The 26,290-nt window shown below is 41.7% G+C and overlaps 1 protein-coding gene across 9 annotated transcripts in view; it reads right to left on the reverse strand.

Moving 5' to 3' along the window:
- Positions 1 to 26,290, reverse strand: part of MGA (MAX dimerization protein MGA) — an 89,056-nt gene that overhangs the window by 33,526 nt on the left and 29,240 nt on the right. For 7 of the 9 annotated variants that reach the window (XM_061611361.1, XM_061611359.1, XM_061611360.1 and 4 more), the window contains 5 exons: positions 25,921 to 26,272; positions 11,533 to 11,771; positions 9,136 to 9,279; positions 8,244 to 8,310; positions 4,875 to 5,377 (listed from right to left, as the gene is read on the reverse strand). In XM_061611361.1, coding sequence (XP_061467345.1) covers positions 4,875 to 5,377; positions 8,244 to 8,310; positions 9,136 to 9,279; positions 11,533 to 11,771; positions 25,921 to 26,272 — 1,305 coding nt within the window. Of the gene's footprint in view, positions 1 to 4,874; positions 5,378 to 5,805; positions 5,886 to 8,243; positions 8,311 to 9,135; positions 9,280 to 11,532; positions 11,772 to 25,920; positions 26,273 to 26,290 lie in introns of those variants that run through there. The other 2 variants (XM_061611366.1, XM_061611367.1) reach the window with 2 other exon arrangements.

Consider the following 26,290-nt stretch of genomic DNA (forward strand, 5'->3'; position numbering starts at 1 on the left):
TGCAGTCCAGCAGAGGCACTGGTGGGAATGCATACAGAAGGCCTTCCAGCCATGGGTTCAGGAGAATGTCTATTGATTTGGCCTTTGCCTCTAGGTACCTTGAGAAAAACCTTGGAAGCTGAGTGTTGTGGCTCCAGGCAAACAGATATTAGCTGAGCTAAGGCTGCAACAAAACACCTATGGACGAAGGCAGGAATGAACTGAAGAGGACTGGAAGGAGCAGCCCAGGTCGTCTCTGCATCCCTGCCTTCGGACGATAGGTAGCATTACAGCCCACTTGATGGCATGCTACCTGGGGAAAATCCCTCCCTGTGCCTAAACATTCCTTGCTGCTTGTAAGTACAGGAATCTGAGGATCTGGACCTTGTATGTTCCAGGTGAGACTTGTGGGGCTGAGGTACAACAGCCTCTTCAAGGGGAAAGAGGGCTGTTTCTGTTCCTGTCTATTCTGAGAGAACCTGTGATAAAAGCTAGATCTCGGATAGGAAATCTGTAGCCCTCCAGCTGTTACTGAACTCAAAGTTTTTAAATTGTTTTTTATGTTTTAAAATTTGTATATTTGTTTTTAATGCTTTTAATTGCTGTAAACCGCCCAGAGAGCTTCAGCTATGGGGTGGTATATAAATGTAATAATAAATAAACTTCCATGAGCTCCACCCAGCATAATCCATGGTCAGGGATGATGGGAGTTCAGCAACATCTGGAGAGCCACACATAGCCTTGATGGCCGGTGAGTAAAAGTTTAAGTGGGATCAAGAGTGAAGACCTAACCTGCAGTGTTGCTTCTATGTGTGTGGAAGGGGCAAGGAAGTGAGCTCTGTAGTGGCTCCTACAACCATCTCTATCCCTAGAATGGCAATGGGAGCCAACCTGCTTTTGGCCCTGTGAGGAAAGTCTGCCTTGAAGCCCTAGGGCAAGAATGAATCAGCCTGACAAGAAGTAGCTTTAATTCTACATGGTAAAACCCAGATGGATACTCTGTTCCCCACATTTGCTGCATCTTCCTTCATAGCATCGTATCTCTGGAATGGATGAATTGATTATTTTCTGTGGCAAAGCCTGCATGATCGACAAAAGGCAGAAGCTGGTGGAAAGCTAGGGACAGGTCAGGTCGGGTAAGAAGAACTAGGGATAGATGCATAATATCTATCCCTCGTTCTGGACCTGTCCAGAGCCGACAGATAACTGGGGGATGCCTAGCTCCACACTCTGACCTTAGGTTGCTGTTGTGTAATGCCAGGTCTGTTGCTCAAAAGACATCTCTCATCCATGATATGATATTGGATGAGAGCGCAGACCTGGCATGCATTACGGAAACTTGGCTGGATGAGCCTGCTGCTCCTATCTTGGCGGCCATGTGCCCAGCTGGGTTCTCGTATGCACAGCAGCCGAGGGTTGGGAGTCGGGGAGGGGGAGTGGCGGTTATTTACCAAAGCTCCTTGATTCTCACCAGACCTCCTCTTTGTAAGACCAAGATGGCTGAGTGTATGTAAATGTAAAATGTAAATGTAAATTTAATTTTTAGGTCGCCTATCTGGCCGAAGCCACTCTAGGCGACGTACATATGTACTGGAGGTTGGGCCCAAAGGGCAGTCTAGGGATTCTGCTCGTGTACCGCCCCCCCGCTGCACGACGGACTCCCTGGCCTAGGTCCTGGGGGTGGTCTCGGATGTGCGAGTACAGTCCCCAAACCTTTTGGTACTGGGGGACTTCAATCTGCATTCCGAGACCACCCTCGCTGGAGCACCTCGGGACTTTATGGAAACCATGGCTTCCTGGGAACTGCACCATATTCCAATGGGGCCCACCCATGTAGCCGGTCATGCACTCGACCTAGTATTTGTCTCGGGAGAGGAGGGGAGTGATCTGAAAATTGGGGATACGTCCATCAACCCCTTGTCATGGTCAGATCATTATCTGGTGAAGATGGATATTTCGACGCCACAAACCCTCCGTGGGGGAGGGGAGGACCCATTAAGATGGTCCGCCCCAGGCATCTGACGGATCCAAATGGATTCCTGAATGCGCTTGGGGATTCATTGGAGCAGGCACACAACCACTCGGCTGAAGCCCTGGTGGAGGGGTGGAATACCGCGATCACCAGGGCATTAGATCGGGTGGCTCCAAAACGCCCTCTCCCTGAATAGAGCTCAGACGGCACCATGGTTTACCCCACGGTTGCAAACTCTGAGGCAGGAGGTGAGACGGCTAGAGCGCCAGTGGCAGAAGTCTCGCTCTGATGTCGATTGAACACAGGTTAGAGTAGCTGCGGCAACCTACCATGTGGCAATAAGGGCAGCAAAAAAAGATTTTTATGCTGCCTCTATTGCATCCGCAGAGTGCTGTCCCAGGAGACTGTTCCAAGTGGTCCGCAGCCTGGTCGGTCCAGTTGCTCCAGAACTAATGGAACATAATAAGGTCTCCTGTGACGAATTTGCAAAACACTTCGCGGAGAAAATCGATTGTATTAAGAGTGCTATTCCATACGCTGTGGATACAGTGAGTGAGCCAGAGGTGACCAATAGTGCTCCAGTGATGTGGGACCGGTTCCAGCTTCTCCCTTCTGATGAAGTGGACAAGGTGCTTTCAACTCTAAAGCCAACCACCTGCTTACTCGATCCTTGCCCATCGTCCTTATGAGCTGTAAAGATAGACTGGGTGAGAGGATCAGGATGGTGGTTAACACATCGCTCGAAGAGGGAATAATATCATCAGCACTTAAGGAGACAATAATAAAAACCTATTTTAAAGAAACCCTCCTTGGATCCTCATGATCTTAACAACTTTCGGCCAGTCTCAAACTTGCCATTCTTAGGCAAGACGATTGAGCGGGTGGTGGCGAAACAGTTGCAAGCACACTTGAAGGAAGCGGATTATCTAGATCCATTTCAATCGGGTTTCAGGCCTGGGCATGGGACTGAAACAGCCTTGGTAGATGATATGAGGAGGGCATGGGATAGGAACGAAGGTACCTTCCTTGTCCTCCTTGATCTCTCAGCGGCTTTTGATACCGTTGACCACGGTATCCTTTTGGACCACCTGAAGAGGCTGGGCATAGGAGGCACTGTATTACAGTGGTTCCGGTCCTTCCTCGCTGGTAGGTACCAAAGAGTAGCACTGGAGGAGGTTTCAGATCCGTGGCCTCTCACTTGTGGGGTGCCACAGGGTTCTATCCTCTCCCCAATGCTATTCAACATCTATGTAAAGCCGCTGGGAGCAATCATCAAGAGATTTGGCCTGCAGTGTCATCAATATGCAGATGACACGCAGCTCTATCTCTCATTTAAATCTTCACCGAGGTTGGCTGTAGAAACCATGTCCAAGTGCCTGGACTCGGTGAGTGACTGGATGGGAAGGAATAAGCTGAAGCTGAATCCTGACAAAACTGAGGTACTGTTTGTGGGAGACAAGGGAAGATTGGGGGATGTGGACCTGATATTCAATGGGGTATGATTGCCCTAAAGGACCAGGTCCGCAGCCTGGGGGTCGTTCTTGACTCCCAGCTGTCCATGGAGGTTCAAGTCTCGGCTGTGAGCAGGGCAGCGCTGTATCAACTGCATCTGATATGGAGGCTGCGCCCCTACCTTCCCAATCATTTGCTCCCGCTGGTGGTACATGCCCTGGTCACCTCTCGCCTAGACTACTGTAATGCGCTCTACGTGGGGTTACCCTTGAAAACAGTCCGGAAATTGCAATTGGTACAGAATGTGGCGGCTCGTATGATCAAAGGTAGCCGCCGACAAGATCATATTACTCCAGTTTTGAAGGAGTTACATTGGTTACCGGTTGTTTACCGGGCCCAATTCAAGGTGTTGGTTTTGACCTCTAAAACCCTATACGGTTTGGGCCCAGTTTATCTGTAGGAGCGCCTCCAGCACCGTCAGGGATGCCGCTCGACAAGATCAGCCTCTCGATCCCACCGGCTAAATCAGCTAGGCTGGTGAGGACCAGAGAGAGGGCTTTCTCAATATTGCCCCCCCCATGGAACTCCCAAATTATCTCCGACATGCCCCCTCTATGATGAGCTTCCGCTGGACTTTAAAGACTTGGCTCTTCAGGCAGGCTTTTGGGATGGGTCGAAACTTTTACTGTATGTTTTAAAATTTTTAATGCTTATGGTATGCTTAATGTTTTGTACGTCGCCCAGAGTGGCTGGGTAACCAGCCAGATGGGCGACTAATAAATCCAAGAATAAACAAATAAATAAATGGCTACAGAGGGAGGTGGAATGCATGAAGCTGAGGCACTGTTGACAGGTACCCATGTGGTGGTGGCCTAGGATGCACTAAATTACTCAAAATGGTTGGGCTGGGTGGAAAAAATGGTGCCACAAGGAAGCATTTCCACTCTTCTTCCTTATTTCTGTGTGCCAGAGAGAAGCAACTAAGGGGGACGTCTCTCTTTATTCTGCTCTCTCTACTGGGAGAGAAACATCTCTGCTTTGTCTTTTTCTTTTTAAACACAGGGTTCTTGCAAAGAGATGCCCTGCCAGAGTCTGCCTGACTATGACAAAGGCAGAAAGTTGGTGGGGCTAAGAGTGGAGGCCCTCCTTCTCCAGAAATAAAATGAGGCTACCTTCCTGGCATCAGAGTGGGGGCATATTTTAATCTGTCGTCGTACCAACTATATAATTATGTTTTTATTATGTTATCTTAATTTGTGTATGTACTGTAGTTTCTGTTCGCCGCTCTGAATTCTTCTGAAATAGAGCGGGTTATAAATATATTAAATAAATAAATAAAATATACCCATGTTAGCAGAGTTTATCCACTCTTCATGATGCATATGAAGAAAAAAACCCAGCTGGTGTACTAAAAAGGTTCAAGATCATAGGGAAAAAAATGAATCTTCATAGCAAAAGCAAAGTAACCCACCTGAATCAAGGATGAGGGATTTAAATCAGATTTGAAAGTGTAGGCCATTAGCTTTCCTGCAGGGGAAAGCCCAGCATAAAAAGGTAAGCCTTTCTTCCTCTGCTCCCGTAACATGCCAGCTGTTAAGAATGTGATTTTTTCTGTCCTTTTGCATGGTGATAATCCATTATTAGAATCCTCCAAAATACAGAGATTTGCCTTTTCACCCTTGTTTTGACAGGATAGCATGGAGATTTTCACCCGGGAGGAATAGATGGGAGTGTTCTTCTCATCCCAGGTTTTGGTTTCAGATTCTAGTTCAATGACAAAATTTCCTACTTTGATGGACTTGGGCATCTTACTCTTGACATGCTGTGACAGGATGTTCAAGATCTCATTGCGATCCTCCTCCCAGTTGCAATCAGAAACAATCTCAATTAGTTTGGTTGTTCCACCTGGAGTAGTATGATGTACATAAGAAGTGGATGGATCCCCAGCGCTACAGGAAAACCACCAGCTTTTATCTGAGAAAGAATGGAAACAGGTTTTTGCAATACTGAAGATTTATATTACTTGTGCATTGAACTATTACATTATCTCTGTCCCTACCTTCTGCCAGCAGCAGAAGAAACCAAGTAAACTAAAGAGCAACCTTCCCATTTATAATGCAGCCACAAGACAGACTTTGGCAGAAAAAACTAAGCATTCAAAATTCTCCCTGGTTTCTAAGCAGCCCTATCATCTTACTCCACAATACCTAACTAACCCCCATGCCTACAAACTGGATCATGGTGTTTTTCACCCTCAGTCTCAAAGGAAATATTTGTATTTGCCAGAAAGGAAATGATAAAGTAACCACAGTACCTATCAGGTTGCAGCACTATCAGCTTCAAACGTAGCATGGCCAAACTGTACAATAGGAGTGGGGAACCTTTTGCAGTCCTAATGCTGTATTTATTTATATATTATTATTATTTTTTTTGTATTTATATACCGCCCCATAGCCGAAGCTCTCTGGGCGGTTTACAATAACTAAAAACATTAAAAACAAATATACAAATTTAAAAACACATCTTTTAAAAACAATTTAAAACACAATTTAAACAATTTTAAAACAATTTAAAACTCCCTCATAGAGAGTGTTACGGGGGCCACATGCCAATCATGGGCAGAACTAAAGGCAAAAGTGGGCAGAGCAATGGATGTGACTCTTTGCACAGTAGACTACATTCCAGCCACGCAAAAAATCACAGGTTTTTACTGCATCTCTCCATCCAGGCAAGCAAGCGACATCATCACAGTTCAAGGATACATTCTAGCCAGGCAACAACACTTGACAAGGATGCCAAGCAGGGCTGTGAGGACTGTGGCTGGGGGAGGGTTGCATTTGGCCCTGGGTCAGAAGTTCCCTACCCTGGGGTACAAAATTAAGAATCTTATGAACTATGAAAACTAATCATTATGCCTTCAGAAATTTATAAAAGAGCTTTACATACATAAAGGCTGCCTTCTTACTCCCCCCCCTTCAAAAACTGTATGAGTATGACTTTGGTGGTGCAAATCTACTAAGTTATATGAATCAAGATCAGAATGTAACTCCTGGAGAATTCAGATTTACAGAAAGCTTCTTTTATTAAACTGAGACAATTACTTATATACTATTAATAAAAGTAGGAATCAGACTGCAAAACAATAGCAATGCAGATGTGCTTCATTGACTCCAAGCTTCTACAGGCATGACACTGCTTGATTTTTCCCAACTGTTTAACCCGGGGGGAGGGGGGAGGCAGAAAGAAGTCAGCAAGGGTTTCTGACTCCTAATTGTTTAATAAAAGCAACAACAAAAAGGTTCCCTTTTTCCCCAGCTGCTGAAACAAAGAAAGCTTGGGAGGAAACAATTGACTGCTGTGCAAGGTGACTTTCTCTTCATCTCCTTCCCTTGTATGCCCCAGAATCTGCTGCTGAGGGTTCCCCAACCCCTGGGCTCCTGCTGGGAAGGAGGGCGGGATAGAAATCAAATAATTAATAAATAAATAAATAAATAATTTTTGAAGGTTGGGAGCTGCAGAGGAGAGGAGAAGTTCCATTGAGCAATCTGAAGTAAACTGCATGAGTGGAACCTCATCCTTGGATGTAACCCCAGGATGGATTTTTGTGTGAAGGAACTGTGAAATCAGTTCTGGTACTGAACACTAATTCCTGGGCTAAGCATGTGCTTGGAGAGACTTTGTTTCTTAATGTTGTGCGTCTGCTGCTCTGAGCCATTATTTTCCACGTGGCTCTCGTTGGTGGACCTCATAGTTCTAGTAAAAAAAAAGTAGATCCTGCCAGCCTGAAGTCTGCTCATCCCTTATTTAACCTGATGTAATTAGAGTCTAGGTTAACCAGGAACTGTTGCTAGCTCCAACTATAGTTAAAATTAGTACTAACTGGTGAGATCCAACAGTTTAGCAGTGATCTTTTGCACCACGGAAGGAAGGAGGTGAGGTAAGGGAGAACTCAGTTCCACAGTCAACTCTTAATTGCTTGACCACTGTGAAGCAATCAGGAGTGTTTGGATCAACCTCTTGGGATGTAGCAATATTACTAGCATTTTAACAGAGCCAAAGCAAACAACTAAGCCCATACTTCTTAAACCTTTTGAAAATAAAAATGTCTTCTGAACTCAACCACATATCACTATCCCAACTGTGCACCAACTGTATGTTCCACAAGCTGTCCTGGGAATACTAAAGTGTTAAAAGTGCAGGAATTAAATTAAGTAAGCATACAGAGACCCTGGGCATAACTGAGTGAAAGAAGCTCAGTCCTGAAAAAAAATCTACGGCATTAACAGTGACATTAGAAAAGAATCTGACACCCTAACACAGTATACAGGAAAAGATTAGAAGAAAGCAGCAGCTCTTCTTTGGCTCTGTCCTTCTCAGGTTAACTATATGGATTAATATTGCTTTAACCACCCAATTCCTTTCCTAGAACACTGTTTCTGACCATGTATGACCTCACTGTAAGCTTCCATGTCTCTTTCTTTGAAAAAGCAGGGGTGGATGCCACGTCAACTGGCAAAAAAAATGTCAACTGGGGAAGGGCCATAGCTCAGTAGCAGAGCATCTACTTTGCATGTAGAAGTTTCCAGGCTCAATCTCCAGCATTTGCAGGTACAGCTGGGGGAGACCCCTGTCTGAAACCCTGAATAGCTGCTGCTAGTCAGTGCAGTTAATACTGAGCAAGATGGACCAATGGTCTGATTCAGTATAAGGCAACTTCCTATGTTCCTAAATGGCAAGGCTTTATCTCATGGTCACCTTCTTCTCTGGAATTGTCTAGGAGTCCCACAGCAACTACCTATCCCCCAAAGACCCACCCTAGAATTTGAGATTTTAATTTTACCTCCAGGCTCTTTATCATCTTCCATTTTAAAGGGTTGGGACTCAAGATCATGCTCCAGGGGAAAAGACTGGAAAGGAGAGAAAAAGATGAGACGGGGGGGGGGGGATCACATTCCAAGAACACCATAAAGGTGAATACAGAATTCAAACCCCAGCAACCAAAGAATTAGAAATAAGACTCTTCTAGATTTCCCATCTTAGTTCACAAAGGACTCAATGTTAGGCATGGGTGGAACTTGATGTTTGTCAGGACTACAACATGTGAATATCTGGGGGAGGGCAATATTTCCTTGTCAGCTGCACTCTTAAAAAAGCCCTCCTCCCCCATGGATGGTAATAGGTCCAGAGAGGAATTTTCCTTTGGTGTTCAGTAGCAGCTTTCCTCCCATTTCAGAGAGGGAGTGCATCTTAATCAGGATCATGGCAGGAAGGAAAGGATTAAACCCCTCTACACATTCTGTGGTACCAATGAAAATCCCCCTTCTATTGTTTTCTTTTTTAAAAAAGACAACACCTAGTTTGGCCCTTATTGCTATCTAATTTGATGAGTGTAACAAAATTCTACAGCTCAGTTATTTATTTATTAACTTTATATACCACCTTTCCTCTCAAAGGAGCCCAGGGCAGCAAACACATATTTGATAAAACAATTAAAATTAAATAAAAACATACTTTTAAAAAATATATTTTTTAATTAAATGCATCTAAAAACAAACTTAGCAAAACATTAAATTTAGAAACAGATATAACCAGTCATGTGTCTGGACAGGCCCACTGAAACAGAAAAGTGTTCAGCAGGAGTCTAAAACAGTATAATGAAGGCACCTGCCTAATATCAATATTCTTACTCAGAGAGTGCATTAATAAAGGAAATGGAGGAATCAGAATTTTACCTTTTCAATGTGTTTTTCAGAATTCCAGGGGCACCTCTGCTGCTGTCTTTTCTCCTGTTTTTTACGTTCATATATTCGAACACGAGCACAAGTCATCATGCTTTCAAAATATAAATAGACAGGGTCCTTATCTTCTTCTCGAATCTATAATCCAGCATAAATGGGCTTCAAGTTACAAGAACATCCATAGAAAAGACACATTCTTTCATTCTCTTTCTCCACTTTTATGATAAAATGCGTAGCCAAAATACAAAAGGGAGCAGCTAGGAAATTATTATGGGTAGAATCAATTAGTCCTCCTAGTGCTAGTACTCCAGCAGGAGATATTTACTAATGGAGGAGAAGCGGAGACATTTCCTGCTGATTCCCCCTCCTCTTGCAGCCTCTACTGCTACCCCCCCACCCCCCAAAAATGTTCTGGGCAATTGTAGGGGGAAATAAGCAAAATCCACCTCCGCTCTTCCTCCATTAGCAGATGCCTCCAGCTGGATCAAAAGCCCTTGGCACAAGGGCACCAATTAGATACAACCCTATACTGCTTCTGAGAAAGCATTCCCTCTGTGCAAGGAAATTAAATTATAGAACAAGCAGTTTAGTGTATTTTCCATATGTTAGGTGTCAGATAGAAGGATTCTCTCTAGTGTACTGGTGAGGTTTATTTATTTATTGTTGATCTTGTCAATTTTTGGATTGAAGACACTTTTCATATACAAATAAAATATCTATTTCTTGTTAAACAATAGGTCCAAATATTTCACCTTTTAAAACATTTTGAAGTTATGCATACTTTTTAAAAAGATGCAAATATATTATTTAAATCTGTATGATACGTTTTGATCATAATGTTTAATGTGAGTGTCATCTGAAAGATACAGAACTGTTCTGTTAATACTTCACTTTCTGTTCACCCATATTACCATTTGTGTAAATTCCACTATCAACATATACAAGGATCTCCAATACTCGGTGCTAGAAATCCAGAACTGCTCAAATTGTTTATATTTTTTATCTCAAATGAAGTGGTAAAAATAGATATTAAAGTCACAATGTTTAAACTACTGCTACTCAGTCATTTTTCATATTTGTTTTTAATTTGGCCAACTTATGCATCTCACCAAGGCCATCCTCTGTACCAAATACCTTATTGATAAAGCTCTATTGTAGTTTAAACCAATTACATGCCTTGCTATTTCACTGTATGCTCCAGCTGCACTGTACAGAAAAATGCAAAGTAAAGTACTTTAGCGTGCAACTGCATTGCACACAGTTCTTTTCTACAAGAAGAAGTGAAAACTATTATCTCCTCCTTCCTCTTCGTCACAGAACATTCTGCTGCAGTTCTTTATGGGTCTGAACTGCACACCAGTAAAGAGCAGCAGCTGAACTGCAAGTAAATTGACCGTTATCTGCTGTGTGAAAAGCAAGGATGGACTAGTTAATCATGAAGAGATTATCTGGCCATGGCCACTCCCCTCTGTCACATGAAACAAAGACCTCTCAAGCTGGCAATATGCTACAGCTCTTCATCAATTGTATACCTCTTGGTTGGAAAGACCACAATTTCTTACAGATTTGAGCTCTACCTGATTGTGATCTCTCCCACGAGTAAGCAAACTGGAGTGAATATTCATGAGTACATCTGCTGACAGTAAACCCTAAACAGCCAGAAAATCTGACAGCAGACACAAGGAATTCAAGTCCTTCATTTACTGAGGAACTCACTGATATGATTGAACTCTGAAGACTAAGCAATCCATAAAGTCAGCTTTAGTAACCATCAGAAATCGTTAATTTCTAACTAGAGATGTGAAGGCCTGGGGGGAAAAAACAGAAAGGGGGGGGGAACACATGCGTTCCCTGCATTTTTTTGAGTAAGTGAAAAAACAAAACAGAAAAATATTTTTTAATTTTTAATGTTTTTTCTGGGCCTTCGCATCTCTAAAGACGCTAACCTTTCTCCTTACTGAAATGCCATATTGCTAACTTCAATCCTACCTCTCTTCAAAATTCTATTCCCAAAATTACCCAAATTTGCTAGTTCTTTGGTTACCTCAAATCACTGTTCAACTATATTTGTCATCCTCAGCTGCTTTTCACATTTGTTTTCATCTTTAAAGTTCTTCATAAACTGTACCTTCATTAAGTTGAGAATGGGGTAACATTTCTTCCTATAATCACTACTTCTAATCTTACTGTACCAAACCTTGCTGGTCGCACCATATAAGTGGACTCTTATCACATGAAAATTCTCCCCAGGAGATATCTGAAGGAGATTTTTCATTTCCATCCTAGAATTAAAGAACAAATACCTAACTTTTTTTCCCATTCTGGTTGCCTTTGTAAAAAAGAAATGCAATACTCTTGATTTAACCTCAAAATCTCCTTTCCTTTGCTTACCACTGGATTGGGTCTAGGTGTATAAACACGCACAGGTTTGACTCCACTGGTTGGAGGCTTTATTTCACCAGATGCAGGCTTGTTATCAGATGACAAGACCTCTGGGATGGGTGGCATAGCTTCTGTGGGTTCAACAGCTGATGGTGTTGGGATGTAAATGGGTTCTGGATCCATCTCTCCATCTTTTACCCACAATGGAAAGTTCTTAACAGGCTTTTCTGGTTCTGTACCACATATGGCTAGCAGAAAGATTTTAAGAATTTATTTTTTAGTGAAGAATACCTACTCTAACATAAAAAAATCATACAAACATTGCCTAACGATGAATAAGACAATTCTGCTGGAAATATGTTATTTTAAAGAACTAGGGTGATCAGATCTTCCCTATCTACTGAAGATGGCTGCATTCTTAGGCAATAAAAAGGATGAATAGAAAGGAATATATAATGAACAAGACCAAGCATAGAGAAGAGGGGATTTTGAGCTGAAGTCTTTTTAAAAAACGTAACAATTGTTACAAAACGTACTACTAAAAGTCTGCCAAAATCTGTGAAAGTTGAGTGTACAGGAACGTTTTGACATTCCTCAGCTTCAAGCAAGACTATTGCTCGATTACATAATTAAAATTATTGAACATCTAAGTGCACAACAAAACATAATTTTATAAAGCCTTTTTAAGATCAAGAGGAGCCTTTGATTCCACTCAGATAAATACAGTGAAAAGATCCAAGCTTGAGTAATTTAGGTACTCCTGGGTGAAACGGAAAGTTAGGACATGGATAGAGAAAAACTCCCTGTTCCCTATCATTATTCATTGTTCAACTTTATAATTCTCAAAGCATCATACAAAACTAAAAACAATGAAGTCAACAACACATAATTAACACAATGAAACACACACATACTAGGAGGAGACCAAATAAAACATACAAGATGTCTGTGATGTTCCTGTATGTCCCTGGAATTCCATCTCCTGATACCCCACGCCTGGATCAGGAAATCCCCCTGGGAAGTCTGCCTCAGTTTGGGTCAGATATGCCCTCTGAACCCCAAGCTTCAGCCCACCACCTTTTCTCTCAAAAGAGGACCAGTGGTGTAGACTGTCAGTATAACTGGTATAGGTATAGCATAGGACCCTGATTTGGTAGCACATGTGACCAAGCTGATATGAAGGATTTCAAAACAAACTAACTTTATTATTTGTAAGATGTTAATGTTGATAATTAAGATGTTATTGTCCCTACTCTACTTACCTATCTTGCCCCCCTAACCACAATAAAACTTGCCTCAACACCCCAACCCCTCTACCTAGATACTCATTTCACAATTCCTAATCCTATCTCTTCCAAGTCATTTCCCTATCTAACTCTTAACTGTCAAAACCAGCCACTTTTCAGTTTCAAAACCCACTCTGAACTCTCACTCACACACACTCTACCATGCGTCAGCATCATATCATCCATACCTTTTAGAATTCTATTACCTTTTTTATCTGAACAACATTTCATAATAAGTTTCAATATATAAACAAGTCTGATTTCGTTACAACTCTCCCGCTTCATATGAATCTGAAGGATGGAGCTTGATCCCACCAAGGTCTATCTGGAGGAAAGTTTCATCTCTCAATGAGATCAGTCCTTAATAAAAGTCCTTCAGGCAAGATGATCCCATGTAAAAGGAAAACCAAACACATCCCAAACCAAACCAGCACCCCAGTGCAGGTTACCAGTACTCTGTTCTGTGTTGATTGAAGAGTCTCACTTGATTGTAGAACTCGCAATCTCTCGTCTGGACAACCCATCTGTGATGGCATTCTGTTTTCTGGCTGCATGTTGGATGTCTGGTGGTATTCCTGCAGCTTCTAGGACCACTTTTGCAGAAGCTGATTCTAGGTCTTAATGATTTGAAGCCACATCAGAGCACAATGATCTGTCTGTATGATGAACCTCTGGCCCCAAATGTAATGCTAGATCTTCCAGTGCTCAGATGTTGGCTAAACACTTTTTTTATATGGAGGTATAATTTTTTTCCTCCGTCTATTAACTTTCTTTGGCCACCCAGAATCAACTTGAGCTATCTGGTTTATTGACTGGTGCTATTGGTGAGGCCCATGGGCTATTAGATTCTCCGATAACACCCAAATTCAGCATCTCCTGAACCTCCCTCCTTACATCTGCAAGGAGCTTCTCATTCACACTGTAAACTGCTGTTCATATGGGAGGATGATTCCCAGTGTTAATGACATGACTTATAAGGTTGGTTCTCCCAGGTTTAGAACTGAAAAGGTGTGAAAATTGTTGCAGGAGTTCAAGAATGGCTTTTGGGTCCCTTTAGATGTGTATGTAGTCCACTTAATTTGATCAAGGTCTCCACCCTCTTTACTTTCTTGTAATAAATCTTGTTGAACAGAACAGAACAATGTTGAACAGAACAATAGTCTTCCAATGGTAAAATTGTTATATGACATACACGAGCCTCTCTGCTATAATATAGCTTGAGCATGTTAATATGTACCACTTTCTGTGTTCCACCTTCCACTGTTTTCAACTGTGTAGGTGGTACGGTCATATTTATCTCTGACCACATATGGCCCCCTCCTCTATGATGCACACCTTAATGTGGTGAGGGGGTTTGAGACTGTCAAAGAAGCTGAGAACAATGCCATCAGGAGTCTAGACCAAGAGGCTAGACTCCTAGCAGGGGCACCCAAGGTGGAATGGTCAAAACTGAGACATCAGACTAAGATGCATCCAAACTCAGAGGAAGGCAATGGTAAACCACCTCTAAATACCTCTTACCACAAAAACCCTATTTATTTATTTATTTATTATGAGATTTGTTAGTCGCCCATCTGGCTGGTTAGCCAGCCACTCTGGGTGACGTACACGATAAAACAGTATATAAAACAGTTAAAAATTTAAAAACACAGTAAAACTAGCCCGTTCCAAAAGCCTGCCTAAAAAACCAGGTCTTCAGGGTCCGGCGGAAGCTCATTATAGACGGGGCATGGCGTAGATCATTTGGGAGAGAATTCCATAGGGTGCGGGCCACAATTGAGAAGGCCCTCTCTCGAGTCCTCACCAGTCTAGCTGTTTTGACAGGTGGGATCCAGAGAAGGTCTTCTGAGGCTGATCTTGTTGAGCAGCATCCCTGTCGATGCTGGAGGCACTTCTTCAGATAAGCTGGGCCACAACCGTATAGGGTTTTAAAGGTTAAGACCAACACCTTGAATTGGGCTCGGTACACAACCGGTAACCAATGCAACTCCTTCAGCACAGGAGTGATGTGATCTCTACGGCGGCCGCCTGTAATCAGACGCGCCGCTGCATTTTGTACCAGCTGTAACTTCCGAACCGTTTTCAGTTGTAACCCCACGTAGAGCGCATTACAGTAGTCTAGGCGAGTGGTGATCAGGGCATGTACCACCGGTGGGAGCAGATGATTGGGAAGGTAGGGGCGTAGCCTCCGTATCAGATGGAGTTGATACAGAGCTGCCCGGCTCACAGCCGAAACTTGAGCCTCCATGGACAGCTGGGAGTCAAGAATGACCCCCAGGCTACGGACCGGGTCTTTCAGGGGCAGTCTTACCCCGTTAAGCACCAGGTCTATATCTCCCAACCTTCCCTTGTCTCCCACAAACATCACCTCGGTTTTGTCACGATTCAGCTTCAGCTTATTCCTTCCCATCCAGCCACTCACCGACTCCAGACATCTGAACAGGGTTTCCACAGCCAACCTTGGTGAAGATTTAAATGAGAGATAGAGCTGTGTGTCATCCGCATACTGATGATGCTGCAGCCCAAATCTCCTGATGATTGCTCCCAGCGGCTTTATATAGATGTTAAAAAGCATTGGAGAAAGGATAGACCCCTGTGGTACCCCACAAGTGAGGGGCCAGGGATCTGAAACCTCCTCCTCCAGTGCTACTCTTTGGTACCTCCCAGAGAGGAAGGAATGGAACCACTGCAATACAGTGCCCCCAATACCTAACCTCTGCCAGCGGTCCAAGAGGATACCGTGGTCAACGGTATCGAAAGCCGCTGAGAGATCGAGAAGGACAAGGAAGGTGCATTCGCCTCTATCCCAAGCCCTTCTCATATCATCTACCAAGGCTGTTTCAGTCCCATGTCCTGGTCTGAAGCCCGATTGAAATGGATCTAGATAATCCATTTCTTCCAAGTGTGCTTGCAGCTGTTTAGCCACCACCCGCTCAACTGCCTTGCCTAAGAATGGCACATTTGAGACTGGGCGAAAGTTGTTCAGATCTTGAGGGTTCAAGGAGGGCTTTTTTAAGATTGGTTTTATTATCGCCTCCTTGAGCACTGATGGCATTACTCCCTCTTCAAGCAATGCATTTACCATCAGTTTGATTCTCTCTCCCAGTCTATCTTTGCAACCCATGATGAGCCACGAAGGGCAAGGATCAAGTAGGCAGGTGGTCGGCTTTAAAGTTGAAAGCACCTTGTCCACTTCCTCAGAGGGAAGAAGCTGAAACCGATCCCACGTCACCGAAGCAACACTGATCACCTCTGGCTCACTCCCTGTATCCACAGTGTACGGAATATCGCTTTTAATACAATCGATTTTATCCGCAAAGTGTTTAGCAAATTCGTCACAGGAGACCTTATCATGTTCCAGCAGTTCCGGAGCAATTGGACCGACCAGGCTCCGGACCACTTGGAACAGTCTCCTGGGACAGCACTCTGCAGATGCAATAGAGGCAGCATAAAAATCCTTTTTTGTTGCCCTTATTGCCACATGATAGGCTGCAGCAGCGGCTCTAACCAGTGTTCAATCGTCCTCAGAGCGAGACTTTCGCCACTGGCGCTCTAGCTGTCTCACCTCCCGCCTCAGAGTTCGCAACCGTGGGGTAAACCACGGTGCCGTCTGAGTTCTGTTCAGGGGGAGAGGGCGTTTTGGAGCCACTCGGTTCAGTGCCCCGGTGATCGCAGCATTCCAGCCCTCCACCAGGGGAGGAATTTGCTTGCTCCAAAGTATCCCCAAGCGCATTCAAGAATCCATCTGGCTCCATCAGACGCCTGGGGCGGACCATCTTAATGGGCCCTTCAACAGAGTATGAACAGAGTATCCAAAATGCAACACGAGATAGTGCTGGAAGATGAGACCCACCAGTCAAAAGGCAATCATCAAGCTACTGGGGAAGAACGATGGACAAGTACGAGTAGCACTGTGACTAATAACGTAACCGGGTCAAAGCCAAAAGGAAGCCTGGAGGTTGATGCACACAGATGCGAAAGGAGAGTCCAAAGTTGTACAACATACACAATAGGAACATGGAATGTGAGAAACATGAACCAGGGAAAGTTAAAAATTATCAAGCAAGAAATGGAATGCATCAACACTACAATACTTGGCATGAGTGAACTAAAATGGACGGGAATGGGACATTTTCAATCAGGCAACTACAAAATCTTTTAGGCAGGAAATGAGAAATTAAGAAACAGGGTTGCTTTAATAGTGATAGGTGATGTAGCAAAAGCAATTAGGAGCTATAATGCAAGGTCTGAGCGAGTGATATCAATGAGATTAACCTGGAAACCTAATAACATAATCATCATCCAAGTCTACACTCCAACAGCAAACACAGAAGAGGAGGAATTGGGAGAGATTTTACGCAGAAGTACAGGAAGAAATTGATCACACACCAAAACAAGATGTGTGGATAATCATGGGGGACTGGAATGCAAAAGCAGGGAACAGAGAAAAACTAGAAAATGTGGGGAAATGGGGCTTAGGAGATAGAAATGAAGCAGGAGAAAGACTTGCTGAATTCTGTGAAGCCAATAATTTGTTTCTTGCAAGCACATTTTTTTAGCAACCAAAAAGACGACTGTACATGTGACCATCACCATATGATCAATACAGAAATCAAATTGATTATATAACTGGTAGCAGAAGATGGAGAAGTTCCATACTTGCTGCAAAAACAAGACCAGGAGCAGACTGTGGTACAGATCATGAACTGGTAATATCGAAAATCAGAGTAAAGCTAAAGAAGGACAACAAAGCAAGCATAATGCCAAAATACAATTTAAATAACATCCCAGAAGAATATAAAGATCAAACAAGGAAGAGTTTTGTCAGTCAGCCATTGAGGTCTAGTTAAAAAGAAAGACCTCAATGGATGACTGACAAAACTCTTAAAATGGTTAAAGAAAGAAGGAAAGCAAAAACAAAAGGAGATAGAAACACAGTTAGAACCCTAAATGCAATAGTACAACAACTAGTACATAGGGACAAAGAGAACTTTTACAATAGTTATTGTATAGAAATAGAAGAGGACAACAAAGAAGGTACAACAACAGCCCTATTCCAAAAGATTAGAGAAACTAAAGGGAAATTTAAAACAAGAATAGGGAATGAAGAGTAGGGATATTGAATAATCAACAGGGGAACACACTGACTGACCGAGATGAAATAAAAGGAAGATGGAAGCAATACAACTGAAGAACTCTCTAAAAGAGATGACAGGATGACAGATTCATTCACGGAGGAACCATATGATGAAGAACCAGAAATTTTAGAATGTGAGATGAAAGCTGCTCTTAAAATTCTTGGAAGAAACAAATCACCAGGAATAGATGGCATACCAATACAGTTGCTACAAGCTACTGAGACTGAATCTGTCCAAATGTTGACAAAAAATGTCAACAAATATGGAAAACCAAGCAATAGCCCACAGACTGGAAGCATTCAATATATATCCCACTTCCAAAGAAAGGGGATCCCAGAGAATGTAGTAATTATCGAACTATTGCCTTAATATCCCAATGCAAGTAAAGTAATGCTCAAGATTCTTCAACACTTACCATATATGGAGCTAGAAATGCCAGATGTCCAAGCTGAATTTAGAAAAAGGGGTACCAGAGATCATATTGCAAACATACATTGGATAATGGAATGGAGAAGAAAATCACCCTGTGCTTTATAGATTACAGCAAAGCCTTTGATTGTGTAGATCATGAAAAACTATAGAATGCTTTAAAAGAAATGGGAGTGCCACAGCATCTGATTGTCCTGATGTGCAACCTATACTCTGGACAAGAGGCTACTATAAGGACAGAATATGGAGAAACCGATTGGTTCCCCATCGGAAAGAGTGTGACACAGGGGTGTATTTTATCACCCTACTTCTTTAATCTATACACGGAACATATACAGAAAGCAGTATTGGACCAAGATGAAGGAGGTGTGAAAATTTTATTTATTTATTATTTGATTTATATCCCGCCCTTCCTCCCCGCAGGAGCCCAGGGTGGCAAACAGAAGAGCTAAAAACACTTTAAAACATCATAAGAACAGATCGTAAAATACATTAAAACAAAACAACGTTAAAAACATTTTTTTTTAAAAAAGCTTTAAAAACATCTTTTAAAAAAGGGTTAAAAACATTATTTGAAAAAAATATTATCAAGCAATTCTAATACAGATGCAGACTGCGACAGGTCTCAACTTAAAAAGCTTGTTGAAAGAGGAAAGTTTTCAAAAGGCGTTGAAAAGATAGCAGAGATGGCACATGCCTAATATTCAAGGGAGAAAATTGGAGGGAGAAATATCAATAATTTAAGATATGTGGACAATACCATACTATTAGCAGAAACAAGTAATGATTTGAAATGAATGCTGATGAAAGTTAAAGAGGAAAGCACAAAAGCAGGACTGCAGCTGAACATCAAGGAGACGAAAGTAATGACAACAGAAGATTTTTGTAACTTTAAAGTGTACAATGAGGACATTGAACTTGTCAAGGATTATCAATACCTTGGCACAGTCATTAACCAAAATGGAGACAATAGTCAAGAAGTCAGAAGGCTAAGACTGGGGAAAGCAGCTATGAGAGAACTAGAAAAGGTCCTCATATGCAAAGATGTATCAGTGAACACTAAAGTCAGGATCATTCAGACCATGGTATTTCCAATCTCTATGTAGGGATGTGAAAGTTGGACAGTGAAAAAAGCAGATAAGAGAAAAATCAACTCATTTGAAATGTGGTGTTGGAGGAGAGCTTTGCAGACACCATGGACCGTGAAAAAGACAAATAATTGGGTGTTTGAACAAATTAAACCAGAACTATCACTAGAAGCTGAAATGATGAAACTGAGGTTATCCTACTTTGGACACATAATAAGACATGATTCACTAGAAATGACAATAATGCTGGGAAAAACAGAAGGGAGTAGAACAAGAGGAAGGCCAAACAATAGATGGATCGGTTCCATAAAGGAATCCACTTGAAGGCACATAACAGCAACATATGGTCCCTCCTATCCAGCTTCCAACTTATTATGTTTCCTAGGCTGGAAAACCACAACCTTGCCTCTAGTCTCAAAAGCCTCTAGTCCTGGCTTTTTGATCACACCAGTTTTTGCTTTTGTTGTGCTGTGGCCAAATATGCATGAGCCAGTTCCACTCCTTTAACCTTTGCTGAAGTTCCATAATATATTGTACCACTGTCACTTTCTCCTAAGAAACGATACTTTCCTAATATATCTCATAAGGTCTAAAGGATTTCTCCCCCTTCTCCCAAACATCAGTTTAAAGGGTGAGAAACTAGTTGAATCCTGGGGTACATCATGATAAGTAAACAACATACAAGGTAGTCTTTTGTCCCAATCATATGGATGTTCCACTACATATGATTTAATCATGTTTTTCAGAGTACCACTGTAGTTTCCAACCAGGCTATTTGTTTGGGGATTATATGGTGTAGGTGCTTCAGGCCACAACATCTCCACAAACATTTGCTTACATCTGACAGGAATACAGTTCCCCATCAGATACTAGTTTATAGGGAAACCCTAAATGTGAAAATATTTTTAATAGGGCCTCTGCCACTGTCCTAGCATTAATGTTTCTGAGACTTTCAGCGTCTGGGAAATGAGTTGCAAAATCAACCACTGTAATAACAGAATGTTTCCACTCTGAGCAGGTTTTGTGAAGGGACCTATTATGTCCATAGCCACTCTATAAAAGGCTTTCCCAATTAAGGGCAATGGCTGTAAGGGAGCTTTAATTCTTTCTCCTCCCTTTCCCACTTGGTGACATGTCCCACCAGATTTACAATTATTCTGTAACATGTTTAGAAATATTTGGCCAATAAAAATGGATGGCTAAATGCCTACGTATTTTCCCGGTTCCCATAATGCCCAGCTACAGGTACATCATGGGCTAATTTGAACAGCAGAAGTCTGTATGTCTTTGGAACTATTAGCTGTTGTTCAAGCCTTACAACATCCATCTCTGTTAGCTGGCAGCCATTTTCTATACAATAAGCTATTCTCCCAGAAGATTTGTTCTCTTTGGGATTCACCCAAAGAGCTTTCTTCCTTCTGTGCCAGTGCTCTCAGAGATTCTAAGCTCTCATCACTCAAAGAAATGCTTTTAAACTCTCTATCTCCTTGGGATGCATCTGCACAAACCAAAGCAAATTTATCAAAAGACTGGGCCTCTCGCTGGTTGCTAGGCAATAGATCCAATGGTGGATTTGCTTCTGTTACACTATTACAGGCCTCATTTTCCTCATTCTCCGGAGCTTTCCTCCCCCTTTCTTTCTGGGATCAGATGACAATGAATACCTGTCTGTTATGAGACATTATGTCTTTCCCCAGAATAAGAGATTCACTTTGCTCTTTGTTAACCCCTACCTCATATTCTCCCTCAAAACATTTCCACTTTACTGTAACTCTAGTCAAATGTATTTGAACATGCTCTCCCCTGATAACATTTGATGGCTATGGTTCTCTGAAGTAAATAAGATCTAAGCATATGAGTAATAAAATGCCAAAAAATCATTTCCATTTATGGTCACTTTTTCCTTGAGTGTGTTGTTAAAGTCAGGCACTTTTATTCCATTTCAACAAAAAGCACTGTAACCTCTCAGGTTTTTCTGACGAAGTATTATTCTGAACCTGAACATGCCTCACTGAGGTCGTTTTTCCTTTATTAACTTCCAGTCAGAGACAAGCAGATTTAATATGTCCAACTGATCAGCAATGAAAGCGGTCTTTTTCTGTGTTGTCAGAGTTTTAAGAGACAACTGTTTCTCTGGACTGGTTAGTGTTTGAGTTTTGCCCTTGACCATCTCTCTCTTAAATCTCCCAACTTTATTCAGATTATTTTTATTTTTGTAACCTCTACTTGATCTACTGGTAACTCTTAACTCAAAGAAAAAGTGTCAGCTAAACTAGCAGCTTCTTTGACATTCTTTGGATTCTAATCCCTGACAAGTAGTCTGATTTCTTGAGCTAACTGAAAAATAACCTGATCCAAAATCATAAGATCTCTAATATTTTCTTTAGTTTTGGTATTGGTACCACCACTCCATTTGTCAAAATAGTCAGCGAGCTTAAATCCAAATTTTGCATACGATTTAGAAGATGTTACTGTGGTATTTCTAAATTTATTTTTAAAAACTTCAGCTCCAAATCTAAACCTTTGATAGACTGCAGCTTAAAGGTATCAAAATCCATTGCCTCATAAACTGAGAAACTATTATATATCTCAAATAATTCTCCTTTCAATACATTTGGAATACACCTCATATTGTCTCTAGGATCCAGATTCCATAATTGAGCAGCTTTCTCAAAAATATTTGAGGATCCTTCCAAAATCTTTAGGAGATAGTTTAAAAGGTCTAGCCTCCTCATCAGCCCTCCCTCTCTCTTCCCACAGGAGTTTTTCTTTTTCAAATTGGAGTCTAATTCCAATACTCTGTCCTTTTCTTTTTGTTCTAATTCAACTCTTAATTTGTTTTCATTTTATCTTAGCATTACCTCATTTTGTTTTAGCTTTATCTAATTCAATCTGTCTATCCATTTCTCTCTGTTGCATTTCTGCCCTCACTTTCTCTCTCTGAAACTTCAGATATTGAGGATTCAATTCCATAGGTGTGGGTCTGTCTGACATTCCCTCAGCTTCCCCAGAACCTTTACCTCGGAGGTAATCTAAAAGCACCAGCTTTAACTCCATCAGCTGATTTGCCTTTATGAGGAAGATTTAACAATTTACATTTATAAATCAAACCTTATTTATTTGTTATTTGATTTATATCCCGCCCTTCCTCCCAGCAGAAGCCCAGGGCGGCGAACAGAAACACTAAAAACACATCATAAAAAGACCTTAAAATACATTAAAACAAAACGTTAAAAACATTTTAAAAAAAGCTTTAAAAACATCTTTCTTTAAAAAAAGGGTTAACATATTATTAAAGAAAACATATTAAAAGCAATTCTAACACAGATGCAGACCTTCTTTCTTCATACACAAAATCTCCATTTTCCCCAAGAGATTTTTTCTTTCTCCCGCACTGACAATGTTTCGATTTCAATTTCTCTGAGCTGGGTTAGGGTTTGATATATTGTTTCACCAGTGCACTCCTTGCATGTAACCATTTTGTGACTAAATAAAGTTCTTTTTTATTCAGTAGCCTCTAGCTGACCACAAAATACAACCCTTTTATTTCAGGTCCCACCCCTATCACCACTTGTGACATTCTTGTATTCCACCTCCTGATTCCCCATGCCCTCTGAATCCCAAGCTTCAGCCCTACCACCTTTTCTCCCAAAAGGGGACCACTGGTGTAGACTGTCAGCATAATTAGTATAGCTTAGGTATAGAATAGGACCCTGATTTGGTAGCATATGTGACCCAGATTTGGTAGCACATGTGACCCAGCTAACACTCAGGACTTCAAAACAAACAAACTTTATTATTTACAAGATGTGAAATGTTGATAATTATTATTGTTCCTGCTGTACCTACCTATCCTACCCCTCTAACCACAATAAAAACTCCCTCAACACCCCAGCCCCTCTACCTAGATGTTCACAATCCCTAATCCTATCTCCTCCAAGTCAATTCTCTATCTAACTCTTAATTGTCAAAACCAACCGCTTTTCCCTTTCAAAACCCACTCCAAACTCTCACTCACATACCCCTCCCACCTATCAGCCTTATATCATCTACACCTCCTAGCATTCTAGTAATTCTTTCTTACATGAACAACATTTCATACCTCCTAGCATTCTAGTAACTCTTTCTTACCTGAATAACATTTCATAACAAGTTTAAACATATAAACAAGTCTGATTTCATTACCAAGTCATTCTTAAAAAATTACCAATTCAAAGGAGTCTCTCTCAGCAGCAATGCCCAGGCCTTGGCGATCTCGCAGTGTTAAGATCAGATTAGGTGACTGACAGGTAAGTATGGTTTGCCCCAAATTAGGCCCAAAAACTAGAGGTTCCCCACCCGCTTTAAGAATATTTCTAATTTGTATCCAGTAGACACAACGCAAATGAAGTTAACTTCTGTCCCTGGAAAACTGGTAGAAAGTATTATTAAAGCTAGATTAACTAAGCACATAGAAGAACAAGCCTTGCTGAAGCAGAGCCAGCATGGCTTCTGCAAGGGAAAGTCCTGTCTCAGTAACCTATTAGAATTCTTTGAGAGTGTCAACAAGCATATAGATAGAGGTGATCCAGTGGACATAGTGTACTTAGACTTTCAAAAAGCGTTTGACGAGGTACCTCACCAAAGACTTCTGAGGAAGCTTAGCAGTCATGGAATAAGAGGAGAGGTCCTCTTGTGGATAAGAAATTGGTTAAGAAGCAGAAAGCAGAGAGTAGGAATAAACGGACAGTTCTCCCAATGGAGGGCTGTAGAAAGTGGAGTCCCTCAAGGATCGGTATTGGGACCTGTACTTTTCAACTTGTTCATTAATGACCTAGAATTAGGAGTGAGCAGTGAAGTGGCCAAGTTTGCTGATGACACTAAATTGTTCAGGGTTGTTAAAACAAAAAGGGATTGTGAAGAGCTCCAAAAAGATCTCTCCAAACTGAGTGAATGGGCGGAAAAATGGCAAATGCAATTCAATATAAACAAGTGTAAAATTATGCATATTGGAGCAAAAAATCTTAATTTCACATATACGCTCATGGGGTCTGAACTGGCGGTGACCAACCAGGAGAGAGATCTCGGGGTTGTAGTGGACAGCACGATGAAAATGTCGACCCAGTGTGCGGCAGCTGTGAAAAAGGCAAATTCCATGCTAGCGATAATTAGGAAAGGTATTGAAAATAAAACAGCCGATATCATCATGCCGTTGTATAAATCTATGGTGCGGCCGCATTTGGAATACTGTGTACAGTTCTGGTCGCCTCATCTCAAAAAGGATATTCTAGAGTTGGAAAAGGTTCAGAAGAGGGCAACCAGAATGATCAAGGGGATGGAGCGACTCCCTTACGAGGAAAGGTTGCAGCATTTGGGGCTTTTTAGTTTAGAGAAAAGGCGGGTCACAGGAGACATGATAGAAGTGTATAAAATTATGCATGGCATTGAGAAAGTGGATAGAGAAAAGTTCTTCTCCCTCTCTCATAATACTAGAACTCGTGGACATTCAAAGAAGCTGAATGTTGGAAGATTCAGGACAGACAAAAGGAAGTACTTCTTTACTCAGCGCATAGTTAAACTATGGAATTTGCTCCCACAAGATGCAGTAATGGCCACCAGCTTGGATGGCTTTAAAAGAAGATTAGACAAATTCATGGAGGACAGGACTATCAATGGCTACTAGCCGTGATGGCTGTGCTCTGCCACCCTAGTCAGAGGCAGCATGCTTCTGAAAACCAGTTGCCGGAAGCCTCAGGAGGGGAGAGTGTTCTTGCGCTCGGGTCCTGCTTGCGGGCTTCCCCCAGGCACCTGGTTGGCCACTGTGAGAACAGGATGCTGGACTAGATGGGCCACTGGCCTGATCCAGCAGGCTCTTCTTATGTTCTTATGTTCTTAAGTTAGTTGTACTGTACAGCCTGGTTCCATGCATGTTTTCTCAGGTGCAAGTGTCAAATAGGACTTACTTCCAGTAAGTAGGCACAGGATTCCAGCCCATCCCATTAAAGCAGTGGTTTTTAACCTGGGGTGCGAGGCAGCAACTATATAACCAAAGATTTTGGAAAACTCATTTACCTTAGCTAAGTTAGGCTAAAACACACATTAAAATTAAATTTAAAAATGAACAGTATTTTTTCAGGGGGTGTGAGAGCATATTTTGGAAATCCAAGGGGTGCTGGCATTGGAAAAGGTTAAGAACCACTGCATTAAAGCAATGATAAAAAGACAGTTGATTAACCTGCTCCACTAGTTTCAATGAAATTAAGTAACAATTAACTTTAGATAGACTGAAACCTATGTATTTTGATATTTAAAATATCTTATGACTATGACTGACATGAGAGTATTTAGAAATTCTCATATTTGCTGTAATTTAAGCTGTAGTAAACCAGCTCCATACTTCAGAAACACAAAAAACTACACCCCCCCACAAAAGGATGTAGTGAATTAGCTGCTTGCTATTGATTAGTCTATACTTACTATATTCCATCTTTTTCTTCTTCTTCTTATCTTTTAATTTCACTTTCTCTTTTTCCTCTTCTTTTTCTATCACCTCTTCCTGTTGCTTTACTTCTTTTGCACAATACAATGTATGCCTTCCATGCAGAGGCTTCTCCAGGATGTTCTTGTGCTTGGAACGTCCTTTAACGAGGACTACCTTTCTCTTTAGGCAAGCACAGCCAAACATGCAGTCTGGCTTGCAGCAATGAGTAGGCCGACGTTTCTCAAGAGCTAAACTAGAACAGATACACCCAAGCCGGCAAAAGTCATTGTTGCATGGTGGTGCTCGCCTTTTAATTATTTTGTAGATAGGTTTGTTTTTTAGTGAAGCCTGAAAAATGTAGATACA

Source organism: Rhineura floridana, chromosome 2 (assembly GCF_030035675.1).
Source record: "Rhineura floridana isolate rRhiFlo1 chromosome 2, rRhiFlo1.hap2, whole genome shotgun sequence".
Classification (NCBI taxonomy): domain Eukaryota; kingdom Metazoa; phylum Chordata; class Lepidosauria; order Squamata; family Rhineuridae; genus Rhineura; species Rhineura floridana.